Source organism: Sipha flava, unplaced genomic scaffold, assembly GCF_003268045.1.
Source record: "Sipha flava isolate LNK unplaced genomic scaffold, YSA_version1 1_pilon_pilon, whole genome shotgun sequence".
In the NCBI taxonomy this organism is placed as follows: domain Eukaryota; kingdom Metazoa; phylum Arthropoda; class Insecta; order Hemiptera; family Aphididae; genus Sipha; species Sipha flava.
In genome coordinates, this window is record NW_020272783.1 from 758,112 (window position 1) to 785,930 (window position 27,819).

At 30.5% G+C, this 27,819-nt stretch overlaps 1 protein-coding gene across 1 annotated transcript in view; it reads left to right on the plus strand.

Moving 5' to 3' along the window:
* The window catches only part of LOC112681961 (semaphorin-1A-like), a 58,762-nt gene extending 32,224 nt beyond the window's left edge, over positions 1-26,538 (plus strand). Inside the window, exons 3-17 of the mRNA XM_025552349.1 lie at positions 5,893-6,039; positions 13,690-13,789; positions 15,409-15,454; positions 21,260-21,322; positions 21,415-21,522; positions 21,642-21,831; positions 21,929-22,017; positions 22,136-22,277; positions 22,359-22,555; positions 22,631-22,859; positions 22,995-23,220; positions 23,310-23,449; positions 23,545-23,586; positions 23,653-23,730; positions 24,958-26,538. Of these exons, the coding sequence (XP_025408134.1) occupies positions 5,925-6,039; positions 13,690-13,789; positions 15,409-15,454; positions 21,260-21,322; positions 21,415-21,522; positions 21,642-21,831; positions 21,929-22,017; positions 22,136-22,277; positions 22,359-22,555; positions 22,631-22,859; positions 22,995-23,220; positions 23,310-23,449; positions 23,545-23,586; positions 23,653-23,730; positions 24,958-25,331 (2,139 nt within the window). The 5' untranslated portion in view covers positions 5,893-5,924 and the 3' untranslated portion in view covers positions 25,332-26,538. The remainder of the gene's footprint in view (positions 1-5,892; positions 6,040-13,689; positions 13,790-15,408; positions 15,455-21,259; positions 21,323-21,414; positions 21,523-21,641; positions 21,832-21,928; positions 22,018-22,135; positions 22,278-22,358; positions 22,556-22,630; positions 22,860-22,994; positions 23,221-23,309; positions 23,450-23,544; positions 23,587-23,652; positions 23,731-24,957) is intronic.
* Positions 26,539-27,819: the final 1,281 nt, after the last annotated feature.

Genomic DNA, 27,819 nt, shown 5'->3' on the forward strand with positions numbered 1-27,819 from the left:
ACGTTTTATCTCTCGTTTTGTTGCGTTATCATTTTTGAGATTGGTTACGCTCGGAGCCACCTCGGAAATCACGTCTGTCTTCGGCCTCGACTCACAGGCGGCGGCGGTGCCTTACACGTCAGTCAGCATTATATTAGAAAAATATAATAATAGGTGCACTACGGCAGTGACGGTCACCTTCTGTGTAGAAAATTGGATATTTTTACCTCGTTTACTACCGCACGCTATTTTCTTTTGTGAACTCGAGAACGCAGAAAATGGATTTTTCGATATCAAATTAACTCGTTAGTTATGGAAATGTATATAACAGTTGGTTTTTAACGTTAATCAATAATAATATAACGTGTACCGTATTTTTCTAATAATAATTGTAAAAAAAAAAAAACAAAATTACGTTAAATTTGTTTATTGAAATCGACAGTGAGATTGTCTATATATACCTGTATAACTTTTATGAACATCGCGGACATTATTCATTTGATGACATTTTATAATGAAATTTCCTAGAATATAATAACGAAAATCGCAAACATTATTATGTACAATCGTTTTCGGGCACAACATCGAAAATTGTATTAAATATTAGAAACTTCACAGCAATAAGCGTGTAATATACTTCCTCTAATAACCATATTTTTTCCGTAAATGTTTTATTGTTTCTGTAATTTATTTTGTAATATAAATATTATAATATATTAAAATGTGGTTTTACAATTATGAAGGATAGTATAGCTGGTAGTGGTTACTATATATTCATACTGTACCTACTCGCTTTATTCGTTATTTTAACGATCATCAGACTAAAGGAATAAACGAGCGACAAAATACCTCCGCTTTATCCATTACCTTAATATTCTTAAATGGCGTTTTAATGTCTATTGCGCCCCGAGTCCTTAATTAAATAACAAAATATGAGTGATTGGACGACTATGTATATAATATTATATTCGATTAAGCTTTTTCGAGACCAAGTTCTTAGCTAAACCAAAACCAGAATTCACGCGCGCGTATGTGTTCTACTCACACACTAACATATTATTATTATATTAGCGTTTATCTATTGTACCGTGTTATATACAATTGTATTGTACTATTAGCGTTTAGTAGTAGTAGTAGTAGTAGTAGTATTAGTAGAGTAGAAGTAGTAGTGTCTAGTAGTCGCAAATAAGTTTCACTTTTGACGTGACCCCAAAAATACGTTTGACACAGTACGCTCGGTTGTCGACGGCGTCCGTACAATGCTCGCGTATACAGTTGCCACAGCACGCGCGATGACACAAAGCGCCATTATAACAATCAAGCCTGCGTGCGTTTATCCTTTTTTCTTTTTTTCTTCTTTTATTTAACAATTTTGCGCTTATTATGCGATCTAGTTCCGATTGGTCAACCGTGGCGATTTCCAGTCCGTGCCAATTGTCCTCGGGTATACCTGCTGTCGTGTCAAGAATTATCGTTATATTATTAAACGCACGCCATCTGCTCCGTATAACCATGATAATCGTGTGTTTGTGTGTATGTGTATTAATAAAAATACTACTATTAATAATAATAAAAATAAAATATAGGTACACAAAACGGATACATATACATATACATACAATACATACTCGTATGTTGTCACTTCGTTTGGTACAGTTTATCTCTAAAGTATTGTTTTGATCTTTCCTGAAATTGCCAAAGGGATTGCGAATAACGATTCGTGTTCTGTATCACGTGTTTGAATCGCCGTGCGCACGGAACGTACTTCACTCTTGCGTGTAAGTACCTACGTATATTCGATTCGGTCCAAATGAAACGGTTCACTACTTCCATTCAATGCTGTTGCAGATCTACGATTTTGCGTATCTCAACACTACACGCGTGTCACTCGAGTGACTTGATGTAGTGCTTATCGTGAAGTACGAGTAACTATTATTTATACATGACTTTGGTTTTAAAGTTTGAATACTATACATACATACATAATATCACCCATTTTACCTCAATAATATTCAGTATTGTATCACGCATTTCGAAATACTCGTCGCCAAGTGAATTCGCGTATTTTAATGTCAAGAATTGTGCAACTATACTGTGGTATATTATATATTCTATAACAATACTACGCGTCGCCAAAAAATTATCTCTTTCGTAACGTTCCGTTTTTTGATTGGAGGAGAATTAAATCGATACCATTTGGGTGATTTATAATTTAAAACCTGGAATTATTGTTGAATACACTATTATTATTAATATCAATTTCGTTTTTCAAACTGTAAACTCTAATAATACAATGGTTTTTATGTTAATACAAGACTCCGTATTAGAAATTTCGTCTCAATATATTGTATTATCATATTGATAGTGCATTATTATAGAGATTACAACATTTTTATGTATTTAGGACATACTCTATATGTTCGCCCTGATATTCAATTTCCGTATTTACGGCGTGTAAATGTTTTGTTTGGTATTTAATTCGTATGATTACCGAATAAGGATATTTTAACATATATTTGAGTAAGCGCTATTTACCTGTATCGAATTATCAAACGGAATATTGTTTGATTTAAAATTCACAGATGTGTGTGTTATAATAAGAAATACAAATTTTTCCTATAATCCGTTAAATGGCTATTGTTTTTGAACACTTTCATTTTTACGACTATGTATTAAAAACGAAAATATATTTTGATAGGTTTTTAAAATGTTCGAAATTGTTCTGTTGCCCGAAAGACATTTTTACAAGTGTAATGCGTATAACGATTATGTATCAATTCACACCTTCAATCCACATGTCAATTAAGTCTACATTCGAGCCGGTATATTTTTCAGAGAAAACATGTACATTTCTTAGATTCGCATTTATTAAACGACAACATACATATTATACTAATTATAATAGTAACGACGACCCTTCTTGGTCGACTGAATGTGCCATATGTGTGACAGAGCTGGTGTAGAATACACATAGTGAAATGGCAGGTGGTTAAATAGGATTTCAAAAATACTACATGTACGGGCGCGTGGTCTTAAGACGTTTTCGTGATATCCGATACTGTTGTTACACTTCCCCTCTCACCAACTGATGTCGGCTTGTAACCCTATCGGATCGCGGGGCTTCGTAGCGCGTATAATATGTAAATTTCTACCATGTGTACAACGAGTCGATGGTGCGCGAACGCTTTGTACACCGCAACTGAAAACCGTCTTGTCGTCTAAAAACCGTCGAAAAGCTGCTGCACGTACATGGATCATGGTGGCTTCTTCGTTTCCTATGCACGTGACGATGATGATATAGTATACACTAGTCTATATATAATACCTAGTGCGGTGCATGTTGTAGACATGACAAATAATAATTAGACAGATGAAGGTACGCCATCAAACCTGTCGATCACTTTATACGGTGGAGAATTCGTCTGCGCGTGCGATTATTATTATTATTATTATTATCATAATTATTATTATATTGTTATTACGTTACATAGACGCGTTTAACAGCCACGTAAAAGCATCTTTGGATTGTAAAATAATAATCGCAGCAATCATAATAATATTAGTACGATAATTATTTATTGAACCGGTGAAAGTGTCTGTTTCAGACGCCGCCGCGTGATACTGGTACGCGATGCCCACGCGCTATTACCGATAAGATGCCGCGTGAGATTCGCGATTTCGAGCGATTTTATATATTTAACGTTTCCCTCCAGACCGCGATGTGTGGTACATTGGTGCACGTGTTTTTATTTAATATATGATAGACGAAATAATATTTTCATCGGTCACGCTTACAAATTATTGTATGTGTACGAGTATGAATAATACGCTGATGTACACGCACGTATTTTATGCACGTATATTTTATATGTGTATAAGTGTATGTGTGTGTGGTTTTGTTGTTAACACGAGTTTAGAGAGAGAAAGCAAGCGATTAGCTTTTTTCTATTTTTTTTCCAACGGCCCGTGTATTCCGTTTTAATTTAAAACGTATTAAGTTATTCAAGTGTGTATTTTCGTATAGATGTTTCACCGTGTTTAATTATTGTTGCAATGTCATTTACGGAGGCGGTCGTTTTCGTAAATTTCTACGTAGGTTTCAATGTCATATATTATGATATTATGTAGATCGCCGCACTTTAAAAAGTATACGACTCTGACCAAAATTTGTTTTAAAATTAATTACGGCTCGTGGTACTTATAATAGCTGCTATTATAATTTTATAGAATATATTATTACCTCCCGGTTTATATTTTTCTATACACGTTTGTCTCTAACTTATATCTGTCTTTTGTTTGTTTTCACCGCTTCTGCTGCATCAAACGGTTCGCCAGATCACCGATTTATTTATGCGTTCTTTTAATTATATTGGTCTTGAAAAAATATTACCTGAATAATATACATGAACATATGATAAATAATATTTATAATATACATATCATATGATATCAGAAAAAATGTTGATAACCCCATAATTATTTTTAAATGCATTTTTTTTTTTAATCATTACCTAATTAAATCAAACGATGCGTGTGTGTGTTCGTACAACTGGTTTTAATTTATGCATTTTTAATGTTATTTAACCGTTAAGGATTATAATAATTTTGCATTTTAATAATTTCTGCAGAAAAAATATTCTATAAATAAAATCATAGTGATTTTCAATAGTACCTTAATTTATGTTTATTTTCTAAATAAAGTAAAAAAGTTTTTTTTTTAAGTTTCTTAATAAGATTTTCAAATTTTCTCACCTTTTAGTAGGTCATCTAAAAAATTATACATTACATTATGGAACCTATTTGCGATTTCGTCGATTACTCCATAATACAATATTTTATATGATTTATTGTACCATGTGTATACCATGATATTATGTAATTATCAATATAATGACATGATGTTGATAACACGTTTATAATATAACAATAATTTGCAGTCAAGAGAAAAACTAATAAATAATATATAAAATGTATTCCATGAATTGTGATGAATTTACTTCCAAGTATTATTGATACATTTGAATACAAAGTATGGTAATAAAAAGCAAAAAAAAAAACATTGTTAATATTTATTTATAATTATTTAATTTCTTATTGCATAATATTATTAATTTTGATTTTTCAATAATATTATAAAACATATTATTGCAGTATAGAAAATGTTCATCGTAGTAGTATTGACTATTGTCCTCAATAATTCATTTGGTACTTGATATTATTATACCTACAAGTAAATAATATATTCGTTAAAAAGTAGTTTTGTTTTGCAACATTATACAATGATTTATGGATCAAGTTTTGAAGAGAAAGGTGTTAGGATGAGTAAATATATAATTTACACGTAAGTAGTAATGCTATGTAATACAAGTTACCATTATGTTTTATTTTAAATTAACTTTAATTATTATACATCTATATATATATATCCTTCCTTTTGTTCTTGTCAAATTGTTTTAAATAGTCACTCATTTGAAATACTATATGTATACCCGCGAGCTGAATCTTGAAATATGATACATTTATTGTCATTATAAATTGTATTATAAACTTAAAGTAATTGACACATGTATGATTGTATACACATACCTAAATTATATTTACACATTGCAGAGTGCATTATATGATGCTGACTTGCAATTTTTATTTACGAGTTTTAATTGCAAGTTGACCTGTAATTATTTATTTATTGCTTATCGCATGTGAACGATACGAAAAAATAATATAAGTGTGATTTATGCGCGTAAAATAGTCGTCTTCGGACTTTGAAGATTGTTTAAAGGTTGATATTATAGGTTAACTCTTATAGTTATATTTTAGACTTTCATCAATCACATTATACCGTCAATAAAATATCATAAATCTATGTTTTTAGACGCATTTTCTATAATTTACTAAATTATTATATTTGTTTAGTTTCAGATGACTTCGTCAAATAAACTGTAAAGATGAGAAGCTGTTCAAATTGCGGCAGTCTGGTTCCCGTTTGCATTTTTGTTTTATTGGTCAGTTTGACTGAAGCTTGGCAACAGAATTTACCGGCCAAGAACAGTGTCAGATATGGTACGTAAAAAAAAAAAAACAATAATATTATCATGGCGTATTATTCATTTTCGATCAATCGTAGTTATTCGGTTGGAACAAAGATTATTTTATTATTCTTTGAAATATATATGTACACATAGTGTAACGGTCGTCCGAGTGATCTTATCGACATGTATATATATATATTTAATACTGTCGCAAATAATATAAGTACTGCAATCTAAAATTGAGTGCACGCGCTAATAATTCGACCAAAAGCCGCCCACCGTGCTACAGTGTTACTGTAAAGTTGTGACTGTTTGACATTGTGAAAAAATAGTGAACGGTCAATGCCGACGTTCTAATGTTATTAAAATATTATCATTCCCGAGATCTCACAACGTCTCGATATCTGTAATATCATCTGCATATCCGTTTTCCTTTACTTCTGTATAATGTATACGCGTGGTGTAAACATAAAGCGCACGTACGTGGTTCATAGCAATACGATATCGCGTGTGGTTTGGATTAGGTTTACGACAATGATGGTAACGACATTATCTCCGGGGGTTTGGCGACTGGTCATTGGACGTGTGTACCTGTATTTATAAATACGCGCTGCGGTCGTCGGTTTTTGGGAGGTCTCCACGGAAAAGCAATAAAATAATTTACTTACTACGGTCGTGTGTTTCCCTCTCGGCTCAGTTGCAGCTGCAGTATTATGTGTTGTGTACATACATCGCACCATATTGCAGTAGGTAACCCGCAACAAACGACCACCTCGTAAGCATTATACGCATATTGAGTGTGTGTGTGTGTGTGTGTGTAACCTTTGACCCGATACGTTATATACATTACCATCGGATGTATATTATATGTAGCCGCGTAATCGTATTATTTTCGGCACCCCGTCGCAGCAACCGTAAAATTAGGGATAACGAAATTATGAGCGTTTAAGTTTTCTGCATAAATATTTACATTATGTTTGCTGGTAACAAGAACGCATTTAAAGGCGTGTTTATTTTACGGTTTATTGGTGTACGACATGTATATACTACTCGTTACGTCTCTTTTACTCTCGTCATAATGTCGTATCTGAAGTGTGTGTTATCAGTGTGTGACTCAGGCATCTCATACTTATGAATACTGTATCAATATCCTAACCTTTAGTTTGAATAATCGCGATTGTTTGTTTACAATATGTACTTCAACCCGATCAAAATAACAATTATTACGGTGTGGCAAACGTTTACTTATATTTGATGTGGGATGAACAAAACAGCGTTCCGTTAAATGAAAAACTTTGAATTTAGTATACTTTTTATATATTTTATTATTTAACCGTGCAATGTAATTCGTCTAAAATAATTGAATTCCAATTTGAAATGTCATTTTCAATATTATAGTTACTATAAATAGTAGTATACATGTACAATACACCAATATATAACAACTATAGGGAGGATTTTTACCGCGAAGGTCATCTTCATTATGCTGGATTCATCATGACTATTGATAAAACATTTTATAAAAAGTATTATGTATTCGAATATAATATATATATATATAGGTACATAAAAATTTTTTTAAGCCAATAAACAGTGAATCGCTAATTAATTTTTCGAACTATTCATGTTAATACGTCCTTCAAATAATAAAATAATTCAAAATAACTAGCATAACTATTACTTTTTTGGCGTGTTTTAAAAATTTTCTTATGCAATTATCTATTATATGTCGTTATAGTGCTGTTTTGCATTATCACCTTTACTTCTACTTCAGTTTGCACATCTCTTTGTATAAAATATTAATAATTTAACGATTTAATTAACAAGTTATTAATGAACTGTTATCTAATACCAAATTAGCGTTTACTGTTATTTTTGATATAAAGTGTATGTTGAATGAATACACACCAAACTTATTTAACACACGTGTTAATTAGCCAACATACAAAATAAGAATTTTATTTTATTAATTTAATTTTCGATTGTATATATGTATGTGTATGTATCAAGTGCCATGGTTATAGTAGTGTGTTGGTTGGATAATATTGTCCTATTCTACAATATAGCCATAAAGCATTATTAATTTAGATCATCTGACCTGAAACTTGTTTTAGGATCAAATCTATAAAGAAAAAATATCGTTTATCTAGAGCAATATAAATTATCAGAACATCAAAGCCCAAGGCGTTAAAATATCTTGATACTCGGAACTTTGATATTCTAAATTAGGAGTGTTCGAGTGTCTATACTTTTTTTTTATGCATTTTGATATAGCTTTGATAATATAGTGGAGCAAAGCGATTTTTATGAACATTTTAATCTGTTCACTTATAGTCATTAAAATGAATAGTATAGTACATATTATTTTTAAAAATGTCGATTTTACTCATGTAGTTTTGACTATCTGTAGAAGATATAAAATACAAGTATCATTTTATGTTTTGTAATGGTATAAGTTTTACACTCATCGTTATATATAAAACCATACATTTGATGCATAATATTATGTATTTCTTATATTATTCCGTATTTAGGGTATTTATTTGTTCTTTTTTCGCAAGAAAGCTTATCTCACAAGAAATAAAAGTAGCATAGGAATGCGAGGACGCTGTTTCAAGATCCTGTTTTATTACATAAAAATGTTTTTTATGGCCAATCTTTCGATACGTTTTCCTATGTTCTTTGGAGAATACTCATCTATATGGGTACGAATAATCGATTTCGTCGCATTATCGCAATCATTCGTACACATGTACCTTTATGTACATTTATGCCATACAAGAAAATCGGAGGCTTCTACCTATTTTTGGTATCAAAGATACACTAACGTGTTCCAAAATATGATGAATAAATATGAAGAGAGAGGACACCGGCCGGCCGGTTTGTAGTTGGCTTCAATCAACTCTAGTTACGCTGCATTGACCTGCATTTGCCTTTCTTGCACGCTTAAATTAACAGTCACAAACATGCGTTGTGTGTGCGTGAGCGTGCGGGACGCGCGCGCGCCATCGTCAACGTTCCAGAAAGGTCAACGCGTTTAGAAGTTTTTTTTTTTTATCAATCGAAGTATCATAAATCCTCGCCGAAAAGAGTTGTTATCAGCAGCGATAACTGAATAAAAAAATAAAATAAAACAATATTGTCCACATAAAATATCATGTTATAACAACATGTGTATGAAGCGTGTTGTTCTATGTTATAATACAGTGACGCAACCAAGGAATGAAAACCGTTTTTAAAAATGTGTTAAAATTAAATTTTTTTCACATTTATGCATCAATTTGTATGTACAATTCCGTGCGTAAGAGTATACGATGTTCCAATATCGGAACGCAAAAAAATAAATATTACAATTTTATTTCAAGTGCGGATAAATATAGTGGAAATGTATGATATAAATATTCGTGACGTACGAAACAGCAGCTTTGAGTTAGTCCCGAAAAAAATTCAGGGTTTTTTCGCTCGGGGTTAAGGATATAAAAACGTTCTCCGTTCATGTATTTACGACTGAAACATCGATGCATTTTACGCAACAAATTATTGTATTTTCGTCTACTCGTTCGATTGCAACATGACTTGAACTGCAGCGGAAATACTATGTATGGCGAGTAATGATTAAAAAAATAATATGTATTCTTTATGTCTGGCTGCCGTTACCGCCGTGAGCCAACCTCTTCTAACTCTGCAGCTTATATACAGTTATTTCATAAACGTCGTCGCTGTTACCGGTTTGTCGGTGGGATGTCCCATTGACGGCGCGCGGCTAACGAAATGATATTACGATTTTGTTTTCAATTTATTTTTTGTAAAATACAACAAGATTATAATATTTCCGGAGTTAATAAATTATAAAGTAACGTAAGATTGAATGAGGATATAAAAAATATATATTATTATTATAGGTACCAACTGCGTGAATTCTAATGAGACCCCCTCCTCCTAATGTTGCTATTTTGCAGCTTACATGATCGATAATATATACTTCTTTTTTGTATGCCATATATGAGGTAAACAAGTTTTATTATGATTATTAATATTATTATTTTGATCTCATTCCAAGTGTGAGATTACGCCCTTTATTATTTGCATGCAATGGTTTTATTTTATTTTTCATGTTGGAGTTGAAAGTGAAATTTTCCCAAAATTCGAAGAACTGCAGTACTGATGTAATTACTAATCTGAACCTTTTTAGTTAAAAACTATTGTGATTTTTATAGTAAAATAATAATTATTGTTTACTACCGATTCATTAGAAAATGTGTTTATCCTAAAAGAATGAAATACGCATTAGCGATAGACGTTTTCACTTTCTGGAATTCTTTTGTGATTAAAATACATATTTTTCATTTTACTTTGATTTTTAGTAAAAAATGTTAATAAAAAAAACCATTAAATGGATTTTTAGAACTCTTTATTCTCTTTTACATTTTAATTTTCTATGAAAATAAAGAAATTTAGAAGTAAATTTAACTCAGCATTATTTTTTTTGCGAATTTAACTGTACACGGTTCTGCCAGTTTTGTAAATTTTGTGTGTAGATTATATCAAACTAAATTATACAACTATAACAATAGTTAGAATAAGATATATTTATTTCATTCTTCGTATAAACTGATACGAATGGGGCTAATAACATCACGAACAACTCTTAAAAACAAAGTAAGTCTATTCATCTTTCTTGGATGACAATATGACAAATGACTTCATTTTTTCTCTTCATTAATTTAACTTTTTTTTTTTGTTATGTTTATCTTCAACCATGATTTTATGACGGGTTGACGGGTTATTAAAATCTTACCAAAGTCATCTTGACTGGAAGCTTTTGATCTTGATCTCTATCGACTGTGCACAGTTGTAATTTTGTTATAAAATACGAAGCCAGCTAAAAAAAAAAACTGGACTTTCCATGAACAGTAATTTGATTTTCCTTTTGTTTTATATTATTTAATTTTTATTTACATTTATGTATGTAATAATTTAATTTTGTTTGTACATTTTTATATTTAATAATATTTTTCTATTTATGATTGATGTTTAGTCTAAAAATAATTTTTAATAAGAATAATATATGGTAGTAATTTTTATTGAATTATATACTTATAATTTTTGTAATTATGTATATTGTTTATTTATCATTAAAAATAAATGTGTGTGTTATTGTATTTATTCCGAAATGTAAAAAAAATAGAAAAGTGAGATCGAATCCTTGTTAAATAATTTGAAATCAGAGAATTCGGTGTAGATTTATAATTATGTTCAGGCTTGTCATTTGTTTCGGTTTGACCAGGACAGTCCCGGTTTCATAAGCATGTTCCGATGTCCCTGCCGATCATTCATTTTGTCTCGGTTAATAAAAACTGAGATAAAATAACATTTAAATTAAATAATTTAATACGTATTATTTATCAATAAAACATAGAACAATATTGTACATTATATCATTATATTATGGTTATCTAATCGGCATGGTTGTATACAATAATAATGTATTTTTGTATTAACTAATACATATTTAAATTACAAAATGATATACTTATTTTTGTGTTTATATGAAAGTTACATAAAAATAAAAAAAAATTGGGTCATTCAATTTGATATCCCGATTTAGGGATTTCAAAATCTGGCAACCCTAATTATGTTCATATTTTATGTACGGATTGTCTGTTTTATTATAATTTATGTACTATATTAAAATGGTTTATGTAATAGAATCTTTATTACATTAATTGTAACACCCATTTCAATTCCAACCAATCAACTGGAACCCTTATAATCACAACGCGTTTTGGATGACTCGAAACTTCATCCCGTTTGATTTACGAAAACCATATGTTGAAGTGCAACACGTTTATTACAAGTTATATGTCTGTATTTAAAAATAATTACCACATATTACAGTAATATAACGCTTTTACAGAATTTCGGTTAAAAATTAATATTTGTTGTAGCGTTGTATAGAGATTCATATGTTATATGATTAAAAATCTGTTGTATATTGTTGTACAGTATTACTGTCGGAATTTTAAACAAATTTATATTTACGATCGTCTATTGCACCTACCGAACCTGTTTAATCGTATAGACAATTATTTGAAGTGACATAACTATCATTATTCGAAAAGTATTTTATACTTATTTAAATTCTAGCCAAAGAAATGTCTTTTATGTGAACACAACACAAAACAATATTTTTAATTTGATTAACCCATTAAATAAAATCATGTACTTATTCGCGGATTTATTTACACGTGGATTGATAAATATAAATGTACAAAGGTTGAATGTATTTGAACTTTTAAAGGGTTATGAAACTCACATGTATTTATTATTATTATTTGTTTCCTCTAAAATATGATTCAAATCTTTGGTACTTTATAATTGAAAATATGCGTTAAGATTATTATAACATGATGTGATAAGTTGATGATTATTTATAGCTTTTTTTCAAAACACTTATTCCCTTGATACGAGTCCTTGTAACGCGGCAAACTCATTTAATTTAAATGGTTCTGTAAATTGTGTTTTCCAAATTATACATTAATGAAAATTTGATAAGTACGTGAATGATAATAAAAATATGTTCAATGTTATTTTTTACGAGGTAAAGTGATACCATATACTGCCTCCAGAGATTTCTCGAGTAGGTACTTTATATTCTGTTTAATATACAAGAGTCAATATTTGTAAATTGTGACGTTTATTATTTTTAAATTATTACCTTATAGTTGGTTTAGGTAATAATCTCTTTTTTACCGTACTTCGGATTTATATTTTATCCTTTGATATCATAGTTTTGAGCTGTACGGAGATTTTTCCGAGGAAAGAACTAACGTTACAAAATAATAACTATCATTAAGATTATAATAGAGCATCTAATGCAGTTATTCAATTACATTTTTCCCTTTTTTTTTAATGGTATTCTACGAACATGATTGTTTCAGAGACAAGAGACAAAAACCAAAAAAAAAAAGTTAGGGAGAATGGGTTTTGTGGCCACTACCACCATATCGTATAATAATGAGGCACGATTTAGCCTTGTTTGTTGCACATACGTTGCAAACGTCAAGGTTCGTCCACAGATATATCGTTTGAGATTAATAATAATACACACTCGTACAAACAGGCGCACGCCGTGTACTGAGCATAAACAGTGATACAAGAGAGGAGCGTTTTAAAATAAAAATAAGAAATAAAAAAACAATACTAATAATGTTCACCTGTATTATGGTGGCGGTTGGTGTTATCTGTAGGGGTGAAGAAGGAGTTGCCAATTTTTTTTTAAATTTTTCGTTATCTCATGCAGGGATTTAATAATTTATTGCTTATGTAAAATTATCGGTGTTGCTCAGTAAACACACGCGTGCATTTCCAAGGTTCGCTCTTGCATAACAATAAATAATAAAACATTATATAAATTTTCAAGCATGTGCATACGTACCTATACGAATGTAAATCACAAGTCGACTTTCATAAAATGCCCAAGAATTTATAGGTAAACGTTATTTTGTTTTGCTTATGAATAGTGTTGTATACTTAAGAGGAGGTCGCTCGAGAAATGATAAATCATTCAAGGTTCCTTTTAAAATGAAAATATATATTTATACTGAACAATTATTTTGTAGGGACGTGGTATTCAAATATTGCGAGTATTAATTTGTATGGTTTGTTGAATGTTTTTCAGGAGCCTTCAATCTCGATCAAATATTTTACGGAAACAATACTGCTAAGGACTACTTCAAAATATTACTTCAAGATCAGACTACGGCACTAATAGGATCCAGGTATGATATCCTTTGTCTTGTGCTGCACGTAAAAAAAAATATATAGAATAAAAACTGGTATGCCTAATTAATAATAAAAACACCTTATTTCGTGGGGTTCTGGTAGATCGATTTTGGAGGAAGGTTTTATCGTCCTGGTCAATCAGTCTACGTAAAACTTAAACAATGATCCAATATGATGACTTGGCATGAAGACAGGATACATGCTCTATGAACCATATATTATATACTCGTGTATAATAAATAGTACATAATATATGATATATAACATATATTATATGTTGCGCTTAAAAATATTAAACTGGTACTTTTTGACAATTTTCTTATTCTACCTCGATTTTATGAGCACTACAGGCTACAAACATAATATATCATATGCCGTAAGAAAGTAAAAATGTATATATATATAGATTAATAGGATAAAAGTCATTTAAATGTATGTGAGTTTTAAAAAATTTCACACGGTTCAAAAACCACCTATACGAAATGCAATGAAAAGTCAGTTATGCTCTACTTAAATAGTTTATGCTGATACATCATGTTACTCACGGTTATGCATTTATCACTGAATTTTACTCCAATAGTATTTTCTTGGACTCTTTAACTAGTTTTATAGTTTTTAATTGTTATGAAATAATTTTTTTTTTTTTGTGTAAATCATTGTATTATAAAATATATTTCAAAGTTTATAATTCACTTGAAAAATATGGTTTGTTATTTATTTGTCATCTAATCTTCAGAAAAATAGAACCAACTATTATCTATCATTGTTGATATTATGGATAAAGAACGGGATTGATATATTTTATCCAGACTTTTTTAAGTGGAGAATACTAAAGAATCTCAGTATTTTATTTTACCACTTAAAAAAATAGCTCAGTTATCGTGGGATATATTCTTATGGTATAGACCTTGGCTTAATAGTATTATAGTATAATAATTTGTTCAATTTAAAAATATTATTTTTGTGTTCATTGCAAAATCTATAGATGTCAGTTGAACTATAATCTAATCGTCGAATTATATGGTAATTTATTTTTACCGAAAAAGGTAGAATTTCTAATGTATACATACATTTATATCGTTTACGATATAAAATAATCCAATTATAAAATATGTAGAGCAACTTATACTTTATAGTTGCTAAGTTTATTTTAAAAACAATTACAGGGTTTCGAAATTTTAATTTGTGGTCGAATCGTGTAAGATCGTATCAAATAACTGTTTTCATTCCATTTCTTATGTTATACATTGTATACGATTTTCGTTCCTCCATTTACTGTGAACATAGCTTTAGAATAGTCTGAATATTGTAATTAATACTTATTACTGTGTAATAATTTGAATTAAATAAGGTTCTGAACGTTCTAAAACGTTCATAATTTTCACGTAATACCAGAAATATGTTGTTGATTCGAACTATGCAAGCGTGGACATTCTCAATATAATTGTATAATTGTTAATTTTTACGTAAAATATAAAATCGACTGCTATATTCAAGAATCAATTAGTATAAAATGTATGTAGTATGTCCGATGGTTTTATTTTACGCCATGTAATTTAGCAAACAATACCATTCAGTAAATGTATTGAAATTAATTGAAAATTTTTAATTTCAGAAATGTACTGTACAATATCAGCTTGGACACTATGAAAGAAAATCACGTGAGTAGATTTATATTTGTTGCACTGTAAAATATTAGGTTCATGTATTCTCGGTGCTACTAAATAATGTAGAAGACACGTTTAAATAATAGCCGGGAGATACTTAAATATCAAACTGGTATGGTATCAATATGGCATAGCGGTGGCTTACATCGGTTCGGTAATTTAACGAAATTTTCGTCGCATTTTTGATAGTTTTTCCAGCCCGTTGCTTTGAGTACACGGCTGCAGATTTTATCATCTCGAAAAAAGTGTTTATATTATATATATATATGAACCTGCCATGTAGAAACTTTTTTTTTTATATTTTAAATTTATTTCGTACAAACAACAATAGTGGATTTGGCTATTCAGTTGTCTCGAATCATCGTAATATAGTGACCCACCGGAAACATCGTTTTACCAACTACGTCGTAGTACACTGAATCACAAACAGAATAATAATAAAATAATGGTAGGTAAAGAATATGTGTCATCCGAATAATATGTATAAATGGTCTCAACTGTACAAGTATATATGTGTAGTAGTGGTGGTAGTATGGGCGTTTGTACTCTTTGCTTACGGTAATTTTAAAAACCAGTTGTATTACCAACTTATAACATAATCGTATAAGAAGAATTGATAAGTTTGTTTTTAAAATTAAGAAATAACAGGTTTTTATTTATTGACTATTTGGATTTGGAAAAACTATTACAATATTGTGATGATGGTACCACACGCACGCATGTAGTTATAGAGTCGAAGGTTACGTTATTTAATATTATAATATTCATGGTAAATAAATGAATTAATGTGAACGCTTCTTCTTTAAAATTTTAAAACTTGGTCATTTTTACACGTAGAAGCTCCTGTAAGTGATATTATCCGTTTTAATTTTATCAGATCAAGGTGAAAACCCACCAGTAAATTTTTTTCATTATTGATTTTTTTTTTTTCAAAATATTGGAAATCACATTTTGTAACGTAAATAGCTAATTCATTTTTTAAAACCATTTACCTTTTCTGTTTACTGATTTGATATGAAATTCAAAAGGTTTTTTATTATAGTTGCAATATGATTATTTTTCCAGCGCTTCATTATTTGAAGTATGAACGTCTTCTGCTTTGGCATGGATTAAAAATTGCCCATAACTCTACAGTTTTTTAGATTTTAACACTTATAAAATCAAAAAATAATCGCAATGCTTTTTCTGTAAACTGTATTCATCGAATACTATAATTAGATTAAGTATGTTTAAGTCAATGTTATAGGTTGGTAATTATTTGGAACACTGTGGAGCAGTGACGTGTATAGGTTTTCATTTCGGAGGGGGCCGATTATGTATTTCATTTTTGGATGGAAGGGAAGGAGGAAGCACACTATTATGAAAAAAATTACTTTAACACTATAAGACTTCTCGACTGTCTTTACACCATCCGAGAAATAAGAAACTCAATTTTTTAATTATTTATTATTTTTTAAAAGTATAAAAACTACATTATAATAAACAAATTTTTTATTAGAGTCACTCAAAATTCATCGCATATTTTCTTAAAAGAATAAACATATTTTATAAATATAAAATTTTAAATTATCGCATAAGCAACATTCTCAGTGTTGCGACAAATTTTCAGAAACCCCCAGCGTTAAAACATATCCATGTTAAAAATAACAATCTTTAACATTGGTGTTTTTCATTTCAGAGGGGGCCCGGGCTCGCTCGCCCCCTTCCCCCCATAAATACTCGTGTATTATTGTGGGAAATAAATGTTTCTTTGTACTAGGCAAACTAATAAGCTCGAAAGTCCTGTCTAAAGAGGTTAAAACTCAGCTATACCTGACAATCATGCGACCAATATTCATGTATGGTTCACAATGTTGGACGTTACGAAGAACTGAGGAGGACAGATTAGCGATTTTTGATAAGAAGGTACTTCGTAAAATATATGACCAAGATCTTCAAGGATGGAGAAATAAACATAGTCAAGAACTGATGGAGCTTTTCAATAGACCAAGTATTATAAACGAGATTAAACGGAGCAAGTTAGAATAGGCAGACCACGTATGTAGAAAGTAAGATTCAATGGTCCAAAGAGTACTCCAAGAAAACCCAAGGAGAAAAAGACCACTAGGTAAATCAAGGCTACGCTGGGAAAATGGAATTAAAAAAGATCTTCTTAGTGCTAGAGAAGTGGACTACGAGGACATGGATGGTAAGGAGGTAGCGGAGAATAGGAGAAGAATGGGAGAGGATTTGTTCTATGGTAAGATGGTCTCAAAGGCCTTAAAAAAAAAAAAAGCAAATATAAAATACGGAAAATAAAGATTATTAAACATTCAAAAATATAATTTTTAAAAAATTTTGGAATTGTTAATTATTTTTATGTTTATGTCTATTACCTTAATAAAAAAAAAAAACAATCACCGAGGTTTGTTTAAAAATACCAAATTATCCAATTATTTAGTAAAAGGTTTAAGTTTTTCTTCATAAGTTTTAACATTTTGGTTAAGTATATGATAATCATTAAGTCATTAAATTGATTTATCATAACGAATTTTTTCCGGATGTGTTTACCTTTATCAGTCACTCTTTCCTGTACCTCATTTGATCACCGGTATCTCGCTTTTGTATATTATAAACGTGTACTTCTTATACATTTGAATTTATACTGGTATTTATTTTTTATTTATGATAATAATTTTTTGTATTAATTAATTTACTTCCAAACTCTTTCAAAAAAATAACTTCATGATTTTGTTTACTACATTTTCGCATACCGTACAGTTTGTTTTTGTTAAAAACTATCTTAAAAAAAAAACTTAGTAAGTTATCGTCAAAAATTAATAATTTTTACTGTCTTAAAAATACATTTTTTCTTTTGTTATGGTCTAAAAATGAATAATTAATAAAAATCTGAGTAAGTAATAGTCTAATCAATAACAATGGAAAAAGCGGTATTGGTGAAAGAGTAAGGCACGTGTGGGCCATTCTTTTGTTCGTCATTGAACAGCGTTCTGGTTATTTCGCAAAAACTACCGAACAATATAAAAAATAATTATTATCTAGGTGTTGTATATGTTTCGAAGAAACCCTTCATTGTCCTTCTAATTAATAGCTCGGTGAAAAAAGAATGTGGGGAGGGCATTACTATTGGGTCATTTTCAATCTCCTTGTTAAATATCAATTAAGCCTCAGGGTCATGTTGGATGGTGTTGTGTCCGAAAGCCTGCTGAGAATCTTAATCGCTCTTGTTGACCCTATAGTAATCTATAATAATTTTACGTTGTATCATTTTTTTGAATCTAAGAAAGAACAGTTATGATTTTTTTTACGTGTAAATATTATCTTTATAATACTATATTTTTTTATTATTTTCATTAATCCAATATTAAAAATATTTATGCATATGACGAGTAATACTTTAAATAAGCTTCGATTAATTAATGTCATTGTTTTGAAAGGAATGTGAATTACCATTTAGTATTTCCTTATGTGATTCTGTTGAAAAATTGAACTGTTGGTCTTTATGATAAGAAGACATGAAATCCAAACTAGTGACAGACATCGTGGGCAGACCGGTAGTATTCTGAACGACAACATATCTTATGATTGATGGCCTCTGTTAGTAAATTACGAATTAAATGTCCGTCTCCTGACTTATATTGTATAGGTATGGCTACATTTCGGAGACAAGTCGCTTTCTAATTATAATTTCAATTGCACAATAGCTCGGTCAAAGCATTTCCGCAATCTTCTTCATGCTATATATTATTAAATATATTTACTGTATACAAAGTAGGTCAATGTTCTCCATCTAAAATAACATTTTAAATTTAAATTAAACCAAAACATATGTAAAAGTCAACATTTTTCTTTTGCATATTGAGGTGCATATAAAAATAAAAATAAATTTTTTTTAATTTATTTTTTATAAATAAATAAAAAAACATAAATTATTTTCAACATTTTTAGGGTATTATTCGATTCGTTAAGATAATTATGTGTAATTTCTAAGTACACTATAAATAATTTTAATCTCGTGTTAAACCATAGCACATCGATTTTATTTTTTACTAAATAAATATAAAGTTGTGATCAAAGCTATTTTTTATTTAGCCGTAGAAAATAGGAGTGTGCATATACATGTTAATTTCAAGTAAGACTTTCTTAATCTTCATATTATAACATACCTTATTTGTGTAACATAATCGCTGATGATGTTTATATATAATTTTCTAATATTTTAAACGTAATGTTACATAAGTCATATATACAGGAACAATAAGGATATTTAAATTACAAACTTGTACGGTTTAATTATTTAAAGCGTCGTAACACGATCAGAATACTATTCTAAGTCGTAATAATATTATAATTAATTTCTCAATACACTCAATACGAATTTCAAGTATTTAGTCTCATTGGTTATATTCGTTTTTTAAAATTTTGTTTGGTACGTCATGAATACTATTCGTCGTATAATAAATACCAACAGCAGTCAAGCTTACTAATGTATTGTATTTTGATTGATTGGTAAATTTATTACAATAAATCGCCTGTTAAAAGTTATCTCCCTAGCGTACGCTGTGGTGGTTTAATTTTGGTAAATTATTTTTAACCCTAACTCCGTAGGCTAGTCGAAACAAAACGTACGTATATAATGTAAAAAAGGGGTGTGCACGCGCCCGTCCTATATTGAAAGCGTCGTTGTCCGTCAGACGGGCGACTATATATACTAATATACTCGTATGTTCACATATTATATATATTTAGACGCGTTGTAATAATAAATACGCGTAACCCTATTTTTTTTCTTCTATCCTAACAACAAGACGTCGAAAATAAAGCCTGCATAGACGTACGTGCGTATACGGGCCCGGTCCACGATGATATTTAGTTTCAATGTCTTTTAGAGCGTTATGTTTTAACGACGTAAATTCGCGTCACAATACGCATTTATACATTTCCATATGGTTTAATATACAATGCATAATATAAACGGCTGATACCGTTCATTGGGGTGGAGGGATACATTTTTTTTTCCCGCGGACTACAATTTCCGTTTCCTAGACATCTTGAGAAACGTATTCGGTTTCACGTGGTTAATTAATTAATTGCTTAATAAAAGACGTGTTATTTATATATTAATCTAGTCTATTGTTATGTACATAGTAGCTGACAGTAGTGGGTCGTCTGACCGACGGCCATTAGCTGTGGATGTGCTTTTTTGCTAGATTAAAAAAACCCACATAAAAACAAAGTACAATTATAATAATACGCGTGCACGCGGTGCCCATTTGTTAATGAAACACGAAATCAAACTTGTTTTCGTTGATGTTATTATTATTTTTACCGTAGTAAATTTCCTTAAATTATTTATTTTATATATATATATATATATGTTTATACAGATAAATTAAATATTTAAAAAGGTATCGTGAATTTGTTTCAACAAGTGTATGCTGTAATATGCATACGTTATAATTTAGTATATAGATGGCCAATGTAATTATATTACTGCCACCGCCACTGATGTTCACCGTTGCGAAATAAATTCTAGTAGGTTTTTATTATAAATGTTTCCTGGGAAAATTTGAACTATAAGATTGGTTTTCGAAATTGAATAATTGACCGAGATGAAAAGTGTTTCCGCGTAATTGTTTTTGAAAACGAAGATTTAGTAGTTGTTCTAGTTTACATGCAAAATGCGTAAAATTTAGTGTACATAACACTGTTCGTATTGTGAAAATAAATAATAAATCATCAGGATCATTATATATATATATGATTATGCATTTTTTAATTTTTTTTTTTTTTTTGCAGCGATATTATTGGAATTCTTCGGAAGCTAATTACGAAATGTGTCAGTTGAAGGGCAAATCGGAGGTGAGTAATTTCTTACGTATGATTATTTTTTTCCATCGAAAAATCCAACGTACCGGTTTTATTTATTTACGTCGTTCAATTATGTTGTTTAGGACGATTGCCAAAATTACATAAGAGTGGCGTTTAAAAAGAGTGACGAAGAGCTGTTCGTCTGCGGCACAAACGCTTTTCATCCAATGTGCAAAATTTTCAATTTGACCGTGAGTAGTAATAATGTCTTACGTGAAATATTAAGGTTTTCGCACCGCATATAACTCAGCGGCAGCGGATAACAATGACGGCCGTGTGTAATTCGTTCTTTTCGTTTTCCGCAACGCAGGACGGTACCAAAGGCGCAGAGGAAATGGACGGACGGGGCAGATGTCCGTACGATCCGTTGCACAACAGTACGTCCATCTATGCCGGTGATCAACTGTACTCGGGAACCGTCGCCGACTTTTCCGGCAGCGATCCGCTTATATACAAAGAGCCGATGCGTACTGAACGACTGGACTTTAAACAACTGAACGGTACGTAGAATATATAACGATAGTATAATAACAACGTAGCGTCTCCGATAGTTATAATGCATCCATTTAATTATTGTGGTTTTTTTTTCTCTTGTAGATCCAAACTTTGTAAGTTCGTTAGAATACAAGGATTACATTTTCTTCTTCTTCAGAGAAATAGCTGTCGAGTACATCAATTGCGGAAAAGTAAATAAACCTTTTCATTCAGCTCCACTACATATATAAAATGTTTTTAAATACAATTCTAAGTCTATTCGTTTGGAAGAACTGCGTCCACTAATTTTAAACAATTTTCTTCGTGCAGGCTATATATTCACGAGTGGCGAGAGTTTGCAAATACGATAAAGGTGGTCCACATTCGTACAGGGACCGTTGGACTTCGTTCTTGAAAGCTCGACTTAATTGTTCCATTCCGGGCGAATATCCATTTTATTTCGACGAAATTCGTGAGTACCAATTACAATATTATGCATTTATTTTTTATTTTATTCAAAAATGCTCTAAATTTACTTTCTAAATACTCGTAGAGGATACCAGCGACGTCTTGAATACCGCTCTTACCGGCATTACTGATCCCATCGTGTATGGAGTGTTTAACACGCCCGTAAACGCTATCAGCGGTTCTGCCGTATGCATGTTCAATATTAGCGACGTAATCGAAACTTTCATGGGATCTTTCAAAGACCAAGAGGCGATGGATTCCAACTGGTTGCCAGTGAAAAAGGTATTACTTGTTGTTAAAATAATAATTATTTTTCATCGTACACTGTTTGACTTATTTATTATACACATTTTATAGATTCCCGAGCCACGTCCTGGTACATGTGTGGAAGACAGTCGAACATTGCCCGATATTACGGTTAATTTTGTCAAGAGTCATTCGTTGATGGATGACGCGGTTCCGTCATTGTTCTTAAAACCGATTTTCACTCGAATATCGCTGCAATCCAGATTAACCAGTATCGTAGTGGACAATCAGATTGCGGGTGTAAAAGGACAATATTACGACATATTGTTTCTGGGCACCGGTAAGACTACTTAATTAAATAATTGTATGTAATTTTGTCGTATTCCATATGATATAAATGTATAGTGTGTGTTTTTAACATGGAACTCGAGAATTAATATCACACAATCTATTTACCTAATTATCTTGTTCACAGATGACGGAAGGCTAGTTAAAGGTGCATTACACATGAACAACGGATCACCCGAGTTCATCAACATCGAAGAAGTGAATCTCACCACGAATAACACGAAATCGTTTCCGGTCCGGACGTTAAACATCATCAAATCCATTGACGGAAAGCCTGGTAGAATAGTGGCTACGTTCGATCAACACATAATTTCCGTGCCGTTAGATCGTTGCTACCTGAAGACAACTTGCCAGTAAGAATGCGATTATAATAATAGTGTTGCGGGTTACGCGATTAAAAAATTATTATCGATGGTAATTTTAACGATACGATTGTCTGCAGAGAATGTATCGATCTCCAAGATCCATATTGTGCGTGGGACGGTATTCATTGTGTAAACCATTTGGAGGTTAAGAGTTCGTCCAAACAGCATTTCGTTCAGTCCATTGGTTTGACCCAGAATAGTAATGCTTGCCCTAAAGGTATGTGTGCTTGTCTTTTATTATTATGTTTAGAATGCGTTGAAAAAACACAAATCTGAATACGTAATTTATATGATTTCTTTTTCGTTTTACAGTGAATTTCGATGATAAGTTCACGTTTTCCGTACCTTCAGACGGTAAGTTGTCTTATTAAAACATACCATATTATTGTGATTTTCACATTTTATTTTTTATTCGTATAGACAACAACATTGAATCCAATATGGCGAGATGTCCATCTTGTGCGCCCTGTTACACTGAAAATATAATCAACAACGACGGTATGTATCATTCATACCTATTATACAGTTTATATTTATAACCAGGCAGGTATCTGATTTCATCGCTATTGCAATCATGTTGCAGTTTAGTATGAAAATAGGAAAATAATATACAAATTCCGTATTGTAAGAAATTTTAACTCAATTTTGTTGCGCATATTTTTTCGTTTTAAATTATATGTTACTGTTATGAAAATATCTGTTATAACCAGGGTTCGTAAGTTCATGCCCTAAAAAATGCCTGAATAAGCATGCATTTATGCACTTAAAATTGGCAAAATATGCTATGAAATATGCCTTAAATAGTTAAAAATATTCATTTATATGTACTAAATATCTAAAATTATGCACTTAAAAAATGCTTACTTAAATATATCATAAATAATTTTTGAAATTACATAAATTATCTATTCAATTTTTTATAGCTATATTTTACTTTTTTATCTCATAATTAAAAAAAAATAGATTTTAAATACTATTTAAAACTATTCTTGAGCCTTCATGAACTGTGTATAATGTACGTCTTTGTCAGTAATTAATTTTAAATCTGAAACTTTTGGAACAAATTTATTCATTAAATGTCCGAGTATCAAGAATATAAAAAAAAGAAAAGATAGTACAATTTCTATTTTTAATTTTATATATATTTTTATAATTTATATATATATATTATATATATTTTCAGTAATTAATTTTATATAGATTTTTGATAGATTCTAATAGAATGTTGTATAATATGCCCGATAAAATAGAAATATGCATAAATATGTCAAATAAACAAAAACATGCCAAATATGCAAAAATATGCAAAATAAGATTTCACATATTTAACCGTGGTACCTTGAAATGGATTTCTGTGTCATCTAGCATTAAATACAACTTTGCAAGATTAATATGCAAATGCATGTACTTACGAGCTCTGGTTATAACCATGAGCTTTGGACTTAAAACTATCAAATTTCGTAGTTTTTCTCTTTAAGAAAATATTTGATTAATATTCATATCACTATGTACAAAATTTTTCAGTTCTATGGCTTTATTTATACTCGTGATACTATAATTGAGCATGATTAAGATTTGTTCAGGTATAATTTTTAGTGAGATAAAATCCAAGTTCTGATACCGATTTATACATAGTTATATGCATGTGTACTGCTGCTGGTATTAACGGCGTTCTTTCATTTATATTCAATTTTAAAACATTTTCCCCCTTGTATTTTTTAACAGGCGTGCGGGAAAAGATCTCCGAATTGCCCGTGATCTCTTTGGGCGACGTTATCGGTCTGCTGATGATGATGTGCGTGCTGGCCACGCTGCTCATCGGGTTTGCGGCCGGTTTCGTGTGCTCGCGGTACTTTCGGCACGCGGCTGACCCGTTTTCGTCGATGGCTGTTCACGCCCATCACCAGCTTAACCGACTGGCCGATATGAACGGTGCGGCGGAGATCGGCACTGCTCCTTTCTTGCCGTGTCCCAACAATAAGGCGCCACTCAATCTGCTGGTGAACGTGACTAAGTGCAAGAACGATACACTCGAGAAGAACTTAGATTCGTCCGTCGAGAACAAGACCCTGCAAAAGGTCAAGAAAACATACATATAGGGATGTCCGTGTGTCTGGACGGACGACCGACGGCCAGCCAATAGGTTGTATATTAAATTTTGTCGCCCGCTGCAATCGCGGTTTCGGGCCGACGGAGAACCATAGTGACTGATTATTAAACAACGTGTGTTATAAGAGTATGTATGGGTGTGTAGTAATAGACTGATGAGGACGGTCGAGGCGGAAAAAAGATCTCAAACAATAAAATCAAAAAAAACGAGCAGTCGAATATTAAGAATATAATTGATGTATAATATATGATTTGAGGTGTAAACTATAATATACAATTATTATATAATAAACATATATGGAGGCAGTTTTTACGTCTACTCTTCCGCCGATTGAAATCCATCTTACATTTTATACACCGTTTTACAAAATATTATGTTGTCAACATTCGTATCGAAATATGACACATTCCTTAATATTGATATTAATATACCGAGCTTAATATTGGCAATCATTATTATATTATTATTATTATTATTATTATTATTATTATTATTATAACGTTGATACATTGTACGATGTACATAACACATTTACTTCGGACGTTACGTCGCGACTCGTTATTGTCGTGCGTTGTTGTTAAAACTTAAATATATATATTTATGTACGTATAATAACTATAAGCTGTAATGTAGTTTTTATTATAATTATTATTATTACTCTGCGACTCGAACAAATCTACCGGGAAAGGGGGGCTTTCTTATTTGATTATAGACACTATACAAATTCCGTGGGTGTGTCTGTTGGTGCATTTTAAACGAGAGGACCAATTTTTTTTTTTTATTGTACATAATATAAATTATTAATACATATTAATACAGATTACAATGTGATCATACTCGTTCTATAGTGCGAATTATTAACTTATTGTTAGTTAATTTAATTATTATTTTTCGTGAACTGACATGACGAATAATAATTGGAAACGATTTACTACTCTATTGATAGAGTGTACGTGAAATAGTGTCAGCGATATATTTTACTCACCCACTAGGACTCGCTACACATGAAATGTTAATGAAAATAGAAATGTTAATTCTCCGTACAGTATTATTATTTTTATTTTAATCCAAATTTCGTTTGCGACAACTATATTATGTACACCACAGTGCATTGATTAATGATTTATCTCGTGTGCAATACACACCTGATTGCACGACCATTTTGATCTCTAAACGTAATTTTCTCTAAAACCTAAGTGCCTTTTGTAATAAATTGTACATGTGTCTTGAATATAATACTGATTGCATATTTTTACTTGTGTTAAAATATGTTGCGCATGATTTATGTATTATTATATATTATTATTATTATTATCGATTTATTGTATATAGGCTTTAAATTATATTTTGTACGTTTAGAATGATAATATATTTGGTTACCACTGTTTATATTTACTTATTATATTCTAATAATAATTATATAATATATTATTATTATTATTTTGTAAACAATAATTAAGCTATTATTTTTGTATTGTCTATTTTTATATTTCTTATAATTATGCTTAAAATGTTATTCATTTTTTTTTCTATGGACCAGTGCAGTTTACGCACTCACAAAATTTAAAAATTATTATTGTTGAAATACAGTGCCTTATTAAAAGTATGCACTTGTTTATTATTTTTTTTCAGTATTTATTATGTTTATAAAAATTAATAGAAATAAAATATGGGATCCATTATATATATATACTCATATATTTGAAAATTAATCATATTTGATGGTAAGTAATTTACTACCGAGATCACAATATCGTAGAATTTCATTCATTCATTACTCTATACTTGATGCTCATAATTTGAACTGTTTAAAGTCAATTCATAAAAATGTTATGCATCTAACAAATGAACATCAAAATAAATTGCTAGTTAGATATTCAAATTTGATTATGGTAAAATAAGCATAACCATTACGATAATACTGTAGGAATAACTATTAACCATTTGTCTTACTGCAGCCGCTGTTTAAATCATCCCCGCCGCATACGTATGCCAGTCTGAATTCTTTAGAAAATTCCTCTGAACGTCGAAATTCTATTTAGAAAAACTATTTTTAAATAGTCTCACGTATGGTCATCGATTTTCCCATACGACAGTTAATATCTCAAACAAACGTGACTTGGTAGATGGATGCGTGTGTGTGCTTCATATATTGTATATTCCCTCTATGATTAAATCTTCTCGAAGAACTAATCTGCTTTTTACGGCTCAATTCTTGAATTCACAAGCAATATTTAAAATACAACTTGTCAAACATGTCACACAAATTGTCACAACAAATAAAATACGCAGTGTGATATTATTTTATGTATTAGTTGAACTATTTATTTCAATATCTATTTACATCGGAGTAAGGTTGATATATAAAATACATTTTGTAACATCCATAAAATATAATAAAATTTAAAAAAATCATAAAAATAAAAATAATACGTCTACAGAATCATTATAATATATTATCTACTAGTCTTGATAAT